Source organism: Hoplias malabaricus, chromosome 1 (genome assembly GCF_029633855.1).
Source record: "Hoplias malabaricus isolate fHopMal1 chromosome 1, fHopMal1.hap1, whole genome shotgun sequence".
In the NCBI taxonomy this organism is placed as follows: domain Eukaryota; kingdom Metazoa; phylum Chordata; class Actinopteri; order Characiformes; family Erythrinidae; genus Hoplias; species Hoplias malabaricus.
In genome coordinates, this window is record NC_089800.1 from 82,383,672 (window position 1) to 82,397,823 (window position 14,152).

At 39.2% G+C, this 14,152-nt stretch overlaps 1 protein-coding gene across 2 annotated transcripts in view; it reads right to left on the reverse strand.

Moving 5' to 3' along the window:
- Positions 1-14,152, reverse strand: part of LOC136709678 (leucine-rich repeat and fibronectin type-III domain-containing protein 2) — a 233,306-nt gene that overhangs the window by 50,797 nt on the left and 168,357 nt on the right. The window contains exon 5 of one of the 2 annotated variants that reach the window (XM_066685097.1): positions 4,537-7,726. The exons of the other annotated variant lie outside the window; for it this stretch is intronic. Coding sequence (XP_066541194.1) covers positions 6,772-7,726 — 955 coding nt within the window. The 3' untranslated portion in view covers positions 4,537-6,771. Of the gene's footprint in view, positions 1-4,536; positions 7,727-14,152 lie in introns of those variants that run through there. 2 annotated transcript variants of the gene reach the window in all.

The window sequence follows — 14,152 nt, forward strand, 5'->3', positions numbered from 1 at the left end:
GGCGCCCCCTCCAGGGTGTATTCCTGCCTTGCGCCCAGTGATTCCAGGTAGGCTCTGGACCCCCTCCCCCATTCATTTTGAACACTGCTGTGGTATAGATGTTTTATTAAGACACTGCAGAGTAATGGAATAGTGTTATAGTATGTCCCTTTTAATGCTTCTAAGAGAAACCTCAACAAAAGTGGTAGACTCTCTCTCTTACCCAGTGTTTCCAGCTGAAATCAGTTGGGTGTTGGCCTCCCCTTTGCTTACTTCTTTTCTTCTGTGAAGGCTTTGCACTTCACTGAGAATTTGAAGGCATTCACTCAGAGACTCACAGATCCACAGCTCAAAGCTGAGAAGCTTTGTACCCTACTAGTTGAAGCTTGGCACTGGACCAGCTGCTCCTGGCTGTTGTTAGTTCATTGATTTTATTTTATTTTTTGGGGGGTTGGGGATGTAATGATTTTCTATGGAGATTAAACAAACCGTGTGTTACACAAACAGACACACACACACACACACACACACACTGCAGGTTGTGTGTTCAGATAGAGTATCCTGGATTTACCTGCCACTAAACTGGATTTGCTATGTTTAAGCTAAGGACATACTTACCTTAAAACTCTTCACAATGTGTTGTCAACTGAAACAAAACTTTTTTCTTCACAAATATAGACATTTAAAGAAGTTTTATGGTTTTATGGTAAGGCAAAATCTGTCTTTCACCTTGCTGTTGTAGATTTTCCAGGTCCCGTTCCCATCCGAAACATTCTAGCATTCTGTTAATACACAGCATCTTTTGGCAAAGTGGAGGAAATAAAGTTCAGAATTTCTTGCTGAGTGGTCATCTCAGCTTAGCATAACATTCACCAACATCAACATACTGTGACAGTGCAGAGTGTGGGAGGCGTGTGTGCGCTGGGGGGGTTAGGAATCCAAGTTAGGAATCCAAAATAGCTCTCTTGGTGGGTAGAATGGCTCTCATTCTCCCCTCATCACAAGCACAGTGCTAGCCAAAATGGCTATTTGTTATGTAGCATAGCAGATCTAGATAGTTAGCATTCTCCTTCAAGTGCACTGAGCTGTACAATGGCACTGAGATAGCGACCATTTTGTCAAGAAGCAGTATTTGGGGTCGTGTGTTTTGGAGGAAGCACATGTTTGCCCTCACCCTCCGAGGTTGGTGGCATTGTGTATGATTCAAATGGTTTCTACCACCCTCAAAAAGTTACATAGTGCAGTTTCTGGAGTGCTGGGCCTGGAGTATGAATGAATCTGTAACTGTAATTTTAAAGTAAAAATTCTACCTATTGTTCCATTAATAGTGTAGAGGTTTAAGCCCCTACAGTTATGTGTAAGGTATGCATGTGTCTAAGTACTGACAGAGCTCTAATCTACCAGGAAACACAGTGAGAGTGTAAAATATTTAGAAACTGTCCTTTTAACATATTAATTTTTGGGCACTATAGATATTCCCAAAGCTACTGATGCCATATTCCATAATAATGGCTTAACTGGATGTCATTGGACCTTGACAGGCATTAGCAAACATTGGAAAAACTCAGTACTGGCCATGATAATATATCTGTCAGCATTTCCTATGATACAGTGCCCTCCTCAATAATCCAGTGTATTAAGAGCCATCTTTTTGAGGACACGACTATGTCCTTGTACCTGATAATTTCCCTCAGAGCACAATTAGCACTTGAAATGTTCCTCTTTCTATCTTGCTGTAGAAATAGGAAAATGATTAGTGGAAGGAGCCAGAAAGTGCAGGGAATTTCCAAGGGGAAAAAACGACAAGCCTTCCAAGTGTGTCTCCAATTAGATGTAAAACTCCGCACTTCAGCACTTCAGACGCCGCGGAACACCTTGTAATACGGACGCCTGGAGCGGCACTGCTTTTCCGATAATCTACCTGAACACAGCTGGCCAAGATTACATTTGTACAATGGAGTAGTAAGCACATTATCTGACAGATTACAGGCATTATAGTCTTATTGTGCGGCCTGGCCACCAACAGCTTGTCTCCGTGGTTTAATAAGGGCAGTGATGAGGTGAGTGGGCCTTGATTAGGCCTTGATGAGCACTGGTCCCGGCGCTAATCATTCGTGCTGAACGTCAGCCACCCCCCCACACCTTCCATTAGGGCGTCATCCTGTTTAATTCCCCGCAGCAGCCCAACCCAAGAGATAAATGTCACGAGTTGATGTAAACACAGGAGGTGCAGTTTCCAGATATCGCCTCCTGGTACGTGGTGTGTCACAGTATTAGGGAATTCATGAAGCGCTAGAGATTATGAACAGCATCTCTGTAGTAACTCAAAGATGCAGCATGTGAATGTTATATCCGCACGTCTCCTGGGCTAGCTGATGCCATGGTGTATGAAACTGTGTTAAATATCTGATTAAAATTATTGCATCTCATGGGCTCAATGCTGTTTTGATGCTTTAGGAATGTATTTGCTTAAGCAATCTGTGATTTATAAACGTCTTCTGAGGGCCTTTCTTCAGATTCTCAAAGTGAAAGTATTTACGATCATTTAAGCCATTTTTACTGTGATCTTAATTTCAGATTGTGGCATTCTAACCCCGATCAATCAATCAAACAATCATCAAAATATGAAATCCAGTCTTACAAGGTTTCATTATTTTCCACGTTTATAGTATTATGTGTGCAAAGACAGGGATAAACCTAGTAAAACAGGGAAAACAAGCTTCAGTGTCTTTTTTTAAGCTTTTTTTCCCCCTCCCAAGAGCTGTTTAGATAGAGACGACATGGTGGCGCAGCAGGTTGTGTCGCTATCACACAGCTCCAGGGTCCTGGGGTTCAAATTCAGCACCAGGTGACTGTCTGTGAGGAGTTTGGTGTGTTTTTGCCATGTGTGTTTACTCTGGGTGCTAAGGTTTCCTCCCACGGTCCACAAACACACATTGGTAGGTATGAGTAAATGTGTGAGTGTGTGTTGCCCTGTGAAGAACTGGCATCCCATCCAGGGTGCATTCGCATTCACACCTTATGCTCAGTGATTCCGGGAAAGTCTCCGGACCCACCATGACCCTGAACTGGATAAGTGGTTACAGACAATGAATGAATGGATAAATTAATGTTTAGGCAGAGGGAAAAACAGTGCTGAGTTCTTTGGTCCTTGTGCTACTTTGACCAAAGCCTGTCACAGAGATGTCATTAAAACCCCAGGGAACTGTGTTCAATTGTGGAAAGTTTGTAGAATATATTCGTTAAAAGAGCATCAAATGTCACTTTCAAGTAATGAATTCTTTTCTAAAATCAATTTAGGAAAAATGTATTCAACAGCTCTTTCAAATCGTTCATGTTTTTGAGATTTGACATTTCATTTGATTTGACATTGAAGTTACAATTTGGACAGTGCTGCTAGAAACTAAAAGTAAAGAAGGATAATTTTCTTCTTCCTGGTTAAAATGAGCTTCTGCACAAAATAAATTATATATTATTTATCCATTAGTTACAAATGCTTGCTGTGTGCATTTACATGAAATTTCATAAATCCACAGAACTGTCCCATCATCAGTTCCATGGCCTTTTAAATTATTCCGCCTCTTAATTTTGTCTTTGTTAAAAACACCACATCCTGAAACAGTATCAGTGTGTTTGAGGTGCGTGGAACAACTGATAAACAAATTAAAATTCTTATTTTAATAAGCGGTTTCAGACAATGAATGAATTAAACTGGGTATTTAAATACAGATTTTATACCCAGTTTAAAATGAAATTGTGGAAGGTGGAATTGTTTTAGATCTATATAGTATTCATTCATTCATTGTTTGTAACCGCTTATCCAGCTCAAGGTCACGGTGGGTCCGAAATCACTGGGCAAAAGTTGGGATACCACACCCTGGAGTGGGTACCAGTCCTTCATAGGGTGACACATTCACTCACACCTACGGACACCCCTGAGATGCCAATGCACTCACCAATGTTCGTTTTAGGACCATGGGAGGAAACCGGAGCTGGAGGAAACCCATGTGGACACGCAGAGAACACACCAAACTCCTCACAGACAGTCACCTGGAGCGGTACTGTGTGACTGTGACATTCCCTGCTGCGCCACCATGCCGCCCTATATTTAATCTATATCTAATTTATATCTAATCTATATCTAATTTCTCATTTAGAAACATAGGGGTATTTCTTTAGAATTATTACTTGTTTTCATTATATCCATTAAGTTAAATTCTCACTGTTTGATCAGATAAATATGATTTTTCTGATCATATGTTAAAATGAGTCAATAAACTATATCTGTCAATGCAATGACGTGAAATTACAAAAACTCTAAATATAGTAAATAATCAGATATTCATACAATAACATCAGAATTTGAAATACTACAAATAATAACAATGTTTAAGGTGATTTCATTTGTAAAGACATAATTGTTTGACGTGTGTAGACCAAGCAAAGTCAAAGACTCAAACCCAATGCTGAATATAAACAGAAGAAAGCAGTGGCATATTTGACTTCAATAATTTCATTTATCTTTTTTCTTTTGTAGCAAAAAAATGTCTTGAACACAGAAATGTTTCACATAAGACTTTTCTTTTTCTTCCTTTGTACAACTCAAGGGTAAAATGAGTCTATGTAAATCCACGTACACGCTTTTGTCCTGACAACACATTGAAGCACCTTCTTACTGTTGCTGACAGAGAAAATAAAAATAGTACTGTACAGTCTGCTTTCATACATTCTCACATAGCTATATTGTACAAAAATGTAATAGAAAGGATCATACACCAAGAGCAGTAACAAACAGAAACAAGGAACGGATGAAATAGATCCCCTACATTTTGAATATAATTTAAGATGATTAAAAAAAATTGCATAATGAAGGCCCAATCAGAAATCAATATCATGGTCATATTACCAGTGATATGCTGATGTGTTTGTTAGTTATGTCTTCTTTCCTTCTTTTCAGTTCCCCAGCCTACACACCAGTGCGGGACCCACAAGGGCAGACCAGTTGTGTTCTTCCAAGTTTGTGTTTCCAGGATGATTGATAGACTAATTTTAGGTCTTAATTTGACGCACTTGGTGTTTACAAATGGGCTGCCCATGCTGGCTCTATGTAGGCCACATATAAAGAGTGTTATGGACTGTCCATATATATCCCATATAGGCAGCCCTTACTAATAGCCTATGTACCAACTTACCATGTTCATCCTGAACCCAGCTAGCCAAAATTAAACCTAAGTGAGCCCCTCTAAGGTGTGTTGGTGGGTCCAAATGTCATACCATGAAAAAGCTGTGGAACCCTATGTGCATAACAAGGGAAATAAATATTTTATCTGTGAGCAAAATAAAAAAAAAATAGAAAAATGTTCCACATAACCAATTGTTGACCATGTCTTGACATTGGAGATAGAACATAATTAAATGAAAATTTTTGATCAGGGGCTGAAATATTTTCATTTTTGTTCTCATTTGTTGTTGGCACTATTACAATTTCTACATTATTTCAATTAAAGTTTGATTTGATAGAGCGCCCCCTGTACGGAACTAGAAATAGTCCACAAAATGGGTCCAGGACATGAAGAATCAGTGTTTGCCACTTGTAAGTCTGTATTAAAATATTACACTTTCATTTTACCCTTAACTGACCAAACAGAAAATAATATTTGCATAAAATTAAACAAAATTCGACAGATATTCATTATCAGAATTGGAAGTGAATCATCATTCAATAACCCTGTACCTCAGCTCATAGCTGAACACTAAACTCCTATTTCTCTTCCTTCTCGCTGTAATTCTTCCCATTACCTAACCTGGAGAATCCATTTAATACTCAATTTATCATTATTTTGAATGTTTATATGGAGAGCTAATGTAAACATTACTAGTAAATACTTTTATTTATACTTTAATGGACTTAACCAAGAGGCACAAAATTAAAAAAAAAAAAATATCTTGGAAAATGTTCATAGAAAACTGAGATGTTCCAGCTTCCCTTCTCCCCAGACAGGGCTATCATTACCTATTCTATCATTTTTTGTTTATTTGTTTGCTGAAAACAATCTGTATTCTAAAGATTTTTACTCTCCCAACCCTAGTAACTCAAATAAAACAAGCTGTATTGTTGGACAGGACAGGCTGTCATGATGGGGTTGTTTTTCTGCAAATCCATTTCCTCCTGTGAAAATAAGGAAATGTTTGGTGGGCTGACACAGCAGAGATAGAAATGATACAAAACGAAAATAAAAAATACTGTACTTCATTTCATTTGCATGTTTTATTTTCCATTTCTTCTCTCAGGAAAAAAAAAAAAAACGTATTCCCATCTGATGCGTGCGTTCCTTCCTGTTGTGATGCGCATCCACTGAGCTAGGTTAAATCCTCTTGGCAATGTGCGGTGCACAGTCGGAGAAAGACTCCTGCTGTGTATTCCCTCTCGTTTCTCTGAGATAACCCCACATCGGGCATCCGTCCACACCTGTCCTCGCTTTGTCAAAGGCGGGACAGGAAGCGGGGTCCTGTTCAGGCTTCAGTGATGAGGGCCAGCCCGTGCCCTGGCTGTAGGCCTCATTCATACAGAATGTCACCCTGAAGTCTGTAATATGATCAAATGGACAGAAGGACGATATTGTTTAGATGAGTGTTCATGCAGTACAGTCATACACGCCTACATCCTTTGGGTTGTTCTTTTGGCGTGGTATTAAGGGTCCTTCCTGCTGTGAAAAGTCAAGGGTCCATTTGCTCTGCGGCTGGTGTCCACTTGCAGGCCTTTTCTGATAGAAGACAAGGGCTCGTCCTTTATCAGACTGTACTCTCCATGACCCACTCAGAGCTGCTGCTGAACGTTCCTTTATCCCCTTCCCCTTCGCTCTCATCACACTGCAGCAGCATCCCGTTGACAGAGAGGCTCCTCTTAGTCCAGATGTTGCTGATGCGCCGTGGGTAGCTAAGGCACTGCGAAGCACCGAAGTCACCCATGTCGAAGGAATGGCTGCGCTTGGGCTTGCTCTCCAACGGCAGCATGAGCAACCGGCCAAGCTTGGAGTCCCCACGACCCAGCAATGGCTCTTTATCAGAAGGAGGACCCATAGCTGCTGCCATGGCTCCTGAGCAGGAGGGACCTCCCGGATCCCTGGCTGGAGCCTTCAGGTCCAGAGAAGCGAAGGCTCCCAGCAGGTGGTCCAGATTGGGTCGCGTTTTTGACTGAGCTTGCCTCCACCTGTTGGGCAGAGTATTCGACTCAACATCATAGCGCGCCACCTTCTGACAGCCAATAGAATCTGCAGAGGAAGAGGAGGAAAAGCTGCTTTGCAGGGAACCACACTTAAACTCCACCACCTCGTCCCTCATCACTACAACAGCTTTAGGGGCTGGAGGAGCAGGGGCTCCATTTAGTCGCTGAGCCCCCTGCATTCCACCATTGGTTTGAGAGTAAGTGTTGCTGACCGTCACCAGTTTGGCTACCTGTGAACCACTGCTGACCTTGTAGCGCACCATGAGGATGACGATGAAGACCAGAAGGGTGGCCACAATCACACCACCAATGACCAGTATCATAGTGCCCCCAAGAAATTGGCTGTGAAGTGATTGGCAGCGTGGATAGTCGTCCCGAGTGACAAACTGCACACAGCCAACAATGTTGGTGGCTGTCAGCGTAGTGGCAGTGTCGTCCCAGATGGCCAGTACACACAGGTCATACTGCATCCCGGGCATCAGATTGTTGACCACAAAGGCCTTACTGGTCACCGGGATCATCCTTTGAACAAGAAAGAAAACAGTGCAGCTTTAATAACAGATTTGCAGCAAAAAAGAGTTCAGCCAAAGTCTAAGTAGTCTTTTATATCGACAATAAGCATGACTCACTGGTTATGGTCACAAAAAACAGAGGAGATCAAAGCCACCACCAAATGTGACCCAGTAAGTAGTTATTAAAATGCACACAGTCGTTTGAGTGATTACTTCATTTGATGCGTTTGATTCAATATGCATGATGTTCTGCTACTCGCTAGAAAACAATTAATGATCCTTTTGCTACGGTGGAGTTTTAATTAGGATGAAATATCTGATTGGAATCAAACACAGCTTTCAGTTTGATGGAGGCAGTTAATAGACTTGCAATGGACACCAAAAATGAAAATATAGTCAAAGAATCTGCATTAAAAGAACATAATTAAAATACTAGATAAAACACAAAGAGAATAGGAAGTTACCACCATCCGTGTGAACGTGTGCCATAATCTATTTCAGAGCGGCATGGTGTAGGTTTGTGTATCTCTGCAAATTAGCCAAGAGAACGCAGTGCTGAGGATTTCTAAGAAATAGCTGCAGTATAAACACTCAAAACAAATGCAAATAAATCATGTAAATGTGCTGTATAAACAGCTGGAGAAAAATGTGGAGCATTATTAAGTAAATAAATAATGGAATAAAAAATGGTTCCATTATGAATTCACTTAAACTGCATTCAGTACAGGATTCGTTTACAGTTTGCATTCAAGGACAATTTTTCAGACCGATCATCTGCATTAGTTAAAATAGACGTCACAAATTTTAATCCAGTTATTCAGCCCTGTGGAAAATAAGTAAATGAAGTGGCAAAAATCCCCAGGACATTATGTTTACGAGCGAATATATAAAATCTAAACACTTTGGGTGAAAAAGGCTGTGAAGTTAATGTTGGCAAAATATCTCATATATCATAAATATAGCTGTAAATGGGAGCGTGATCCATTAGCATTCACTGACATTAGCATTCAAAATGTCTGCCATGCATTCTCAGCAGAGATTGCCTGTGGCAGAATGAGGCTCGTTATCAGGCCACAGTGTATCTGCCATGAAGACTCATTGCCTCTGGCATGTATATATCTTAAATTATAACTTAAGGTGAAAAACTGGTGGGATCTTTCTGATATCTTTGGATCTTTGAGGTCATTGGCAATTGGTTATTATATGGTTTTATAACATAATGATTTCAAAGAATAAATACATTACATAAAGATACATAAATACATAAATAAATAGTTTGTTTCTTTCATTTAACAGCCTTTGACTGAAAAGGAAAAATATTAAGAAAATGCTCATTAGAGCAAAGAATATGGACAGGCTTTGGAAGATTTCACTGAAAATTGGAAAGCAAATTGTTTGAAGATAATTCAAGATGTAAAAAAAAAAAAGTGAGTGAGGATTTGATATGAAGTCAAACATACATTAATCTTTATGCTGGATTCACATGAGTGCAAAAAAAACACACACACACACACACAAAGAAAAAAAAAAACTTTCTGATGCCAACACACCCCTAACTCTAAGCCTAACTGTAAACCCTGAAATGTTAGAAAGAACATGATATTCTTTTGCTAATCTTTTGTGTAAATTTCTCCCACTACAGCTGTACTTAAATATTTTGGCTGGAAATAAAGCAAATGAATGGGGGCTTCTGAAAGTTCTCCTTAGTACTCTGTACTTACATTTAAATTAAGCAAACAAACAAACAAACAAACAAAAGGCAGTTAATAATAGAGCCAGCAACAACAATAAAGTGTAAGGCATTGATTCCCTTCTGCAGGTTAATTAAAGCCTAAAGGTAAGCCAAACTCTGCCTGGGTTGAGCTGGAATGAAGCTGTATTTCATGACCTCAGCCTGTGCCTGGGGAAGAGAATGAGCAATGTGTTTTAGAGCTTCAGAAAGAAAAACAAGACAAAGTAATTATCACAGTCAGTCATCAGGCCTCTGTATCACCATCCACGGCATTCTTTGAAGATTCCTGAGTGGTGAAATAGACAGAAAATTTTAATTAAGGTCTAATTGATTAGCCGACCATGCCGCTCAGAGAGCTCTCCTCATATATTTCCAGCATAGTTAGTGAGACAACACAGTGATTAGGTACAAAAGCTCTTGCACCTTAATTTCCAGGTGGATTTGATTTCCTGCTCATAAACTGTGGCCAGATTACACGTGGTTGCAAACAGCACTCACACAGCTGAGTTGGACAGATAAGAGGCAGAGTGAGCAGCAAAACCCAACACATGTGAAGTGTGCACTCATTTCCATACAATTTCCTGACCTTTTTTTCCTAATAAGTGATAAACCAATGGATGCAAAATACATCATTGATCTTGTGCCACCAACAGTATGTCAATACTAAGTGCTTCTAAAATTAAGATTTTGAAATTAATTTTAAATGGACAGTTTCCTTATTCCATGCCTAGAGTAACACATCTCAGCTGCAACCGCAATCTTACAGTAGCTGTGTTTACCACCGTGATTTCTAGCTCCAATAGTCTATAGAACCAATATATTCTATGGGCTCATAAAAGGATATGTGATACATCCCTCCTTCAGCAGCACACTGCAGTCATATCAGCAGCGGCTCATTGGTGTGACGTATTGACTACACTAAGCCTCCATGTCGAGGAAGTCCATTACTCATTCATAATTACATTCCTATCACAGGGGGGAGATGCTACATTCCACAGCAGCAGCTTTATACATGTCCTAGAACTCTCTCCGCTCACAGATTAGTTTTTTTTCTTTCTTTTATTTCCATTTTTGGTTCATTTTCCTGGTCAGTGGCTGCAAGAAAAGAACATACCTGGATGTGACTTCATACACTGCTAATTATTGACGTCCACTATAGGCAAGATTTGAGATGTCTCAATGCATTTATTAAGATCTATATATTAAAAACCCATGCATGAACACCTATGTCCATCACCACTAACATGGCACCAACTAGGGAAATATCCTAAGGAAGAATGGTGGTCCATCACTACAGGGGATAAGTAAGAATAAATTGATTTGCTGTGATCCTATACACTAAGCAGCAAATTGACTCAAACCAGTGTTAATGTCCTTAAATAAAATTACAACTACAAAGTTGACAACTTATATTTCACAATGAAAATTAAATGAGGGCTAAATAAATACATACTTCTGAAGCCTAAAACAACAATGAATTGTTTTGCACATTTTGTCATTTGAAAACAGAAAATTACAAAGAACTAAAAACAGGAAAATGCTCCATCTGTTTGGTGTTGTCAGGGTAACAAGAGTGGGTGATGATAGTGATAGTGAGAATAGTGATGATAAATCAGCTCCCAAAGTATCAATTCTTGAAGCATCCTGGTGTCTGTGGTAATAACTGTTGGCCAATTGTTCATAGAGTTGAAATTCTTTACAGTCCACTCGAAATATTATTGTTAAATAAATGCAAAAATTTACTGTAAGAAAAAAGTGGCCATTTTCCTCCCATATTTTTAAATGTTACGGTTTATGATAGTTAGTAATAAATAACACCCTTAAATATATAAAACCTTTAAAACTTTAAAACATGACTAACACTAGATGTTTTTTTAATTGATGGACTAAAACTATGTGAAATTGTTTTTAGTTTTTAGTAATGATAATTACATGACAGACTAAACAAATACAAATTTTAATATAAAAAAAACTAAGACTAAAACTTGTTATATTAGTTTTATATAAATATAATTATTGTTAATATTCTTTTTAATTATTGTTAGTTATTGTTACTCTATAACAGCCACTATTACTCCCATTATGGTATGGGTAACAAATTAATGTATTATTCGCTCTTACTGCCAGACATGCATTTACCCACTTATGGGGGAAATGGTGAAAGATGATCACATCCTTCATTGACATTTTCAGTCAGCTGATGAACAGCATCTTCTCATTACAAGTGCACTTTCAACCAGTTTCCAACACTAATTATTGAAATATTTCCAGTCTTTGTAACTGAAGCTCCTGCCAACCATATGTGAATAATGAATCTTGTTTCAAAATGGCTTAGATCTTTTCTCTTGTCATCTTGATCTGAAATTGCGGTCAGCTGAGCCACATGCCTTAGAGAAATATAGAATAAGTGCCTAACTGTATCATGCAGAATAGCAGTCTGGAAGCATCTGCTCTTATTAGGTTTCTTCACAGTTAGTCAAGTGTTTTTTCTTGTTTTTTATTAACATGTCATCCATTTGTCGGTTTTGAGGGTATAGTGAGCTCAACATTTACTGACCAATCTTGTAATGGAACAGAACGTGATTATTTGACTTTGAATTTAGCATTAAATATACATTAATGGATTGATTTGGTATCAATGAAATCAATGGAACATCATGCAAAATATAATCACATTATTATCAAAATGTATTAAGCATTGGGTTTTATGCTCATGAGTTTTTCGTACTTTCATATAGTAGTCTGACTATGAGTAGACAGTATTAGTCATAGTAACCACATCACTGGTAGTGATTTAAATGCCTCATGGAGCCTGCACTTGAACTGCACTTGCCTCGATAAAGGCTGCTGCCGGTTTTATACCCACTTTTGATGTATGACTTCAAGAAAGACCATCGCATACAGACTGAACTTTGGAAGTGGTGCTTACCTGGACATGATTCTAATAGGAAACTGAACAGGCTTCTACTACAAATCAGCAGACAGCCCTGGATTTTCAAGACCACTTCCTTGGCAAAAGATGTGTTTGCTTGTTTGTTTGGGGTAATTTTGCATCAGTGTTCTGTTAACACAGCCTGCCAGACACAGCAGGAACATTTTGTTTAAACAAATTAATCTGTATAAAATGATGAACACGTAATAATTCATCACAGACACAAATAAAAGTGCATGTGTTATCAGCTCAGCTAAACTGGTTAAGTGCATTCTGTCAAAAAATGTGACCCCCTCCCTCCTTTTTCTCACTCTATATTTGGTAGTGTAATAGACTCCGTGCTTAATGCAAGCTCCATGATATATTCATTGGCTGTCCCTAGGATATGATCTGGCTGTCGACAAAACTTGTAAATGTTGCAAACACAAGCTGACAAATTGGAGTATGCAAATAGGGAGGCTTGTTTTTATTTATTTTTTTTCCCCCAGAAAAATAGAAATAGGTCTGGATAGAGCAGATGAACTCCAGCTAGCAAAAATAGCTCTTCCACGCATTCATGGGCTCTGCTCCAGGTGTTTGCTATATATCGCATATTGCTTTGACACAGGAACGGTTATAGCATAAGGAATGGCTAAAAGGGTTCATTGGTGTGTTTCATACACTTTATGGCTGACACATAACTCACTGTATCTGCACTTCACAGTGGCGTTATCTCAGCCATACCGATTCCCACACAATTTCCATGCAGTAGACACTGTCATTTACATAACCCTGACTGTAAATCCCCATAACAGTGCTCCACCACCCGCTCCCTCTCCACAAGGGGAGTATAGATTAGACTAAAGTGCACTGTTGATAGGTTACGGTTTGCTGGTGGAGGTGACTAATTTAGTATAGGATGAGTCAATGAAAAGCCACGTAATTAGATGATCTGGGCCATGACAATAATAGAACATCACAAAGTGGAGCTCAGCGTTCTCTGTGTATCGCCTTCAGCAACAAAAATGCAATTCCAGGGAATTAAATACATGCTAAAGCTCAAAAAGCTTATTCCAGTAATCAATACATCAAACAATGTAGGACAGAACCATAAAAGCAACCAGCAACCTGTACAGGTGAGGCTCTTAAAACGGTGCATGGGTCTGAGCATCGGCCCTATCACCTGGAGATCCCTGGTACAAACTTAGGTGATGCTTCAGCTGTCCAAGGCTGGGTGTGCTAAAGGGCACTACCCTTGTTATCTGGGTGGATCTAACAGCTGTTTGTGTGTCTGTCTCCTTCTTTCTCTCTCTTTCTTTATAGGTCTACCTGCCCAATGGCCCTAATAAGATGGGAAGCAGTAGGCCAATCAGAACCCAGACTGTGTGCTATGAGAGGGACTAAAGATTTCAAAAAGACTCTAAGTAAGATGGCTGCCAGAAAGTGAAACCATGCTGCATACCCAATGACCAGATCTTACAGATGCACTTTTACATTAATGCGTCACATAGGAATCGACTCTGTATAGTTGCTCAGGTTAGAGAGCATGTGCCATCTCTTGTAATTTCTCTTATTGGCTAGGGAAGAGCTGAGTTTTTTGTTTGTTTATATCCATATCCTTTTGTAACTGGTTTTAGTTTCCGTTCACATGTATCTGGCAGGTGATACAATGATGTTGTATTATATTTGATACAATATTTATCATTTATTCAGTAATTTCAATGCCTTGCAAGGTGCACTATATAGGGAGTATAGAGTGATTTGGGATTAAACAGTTGTGTTTCTATGTGTAA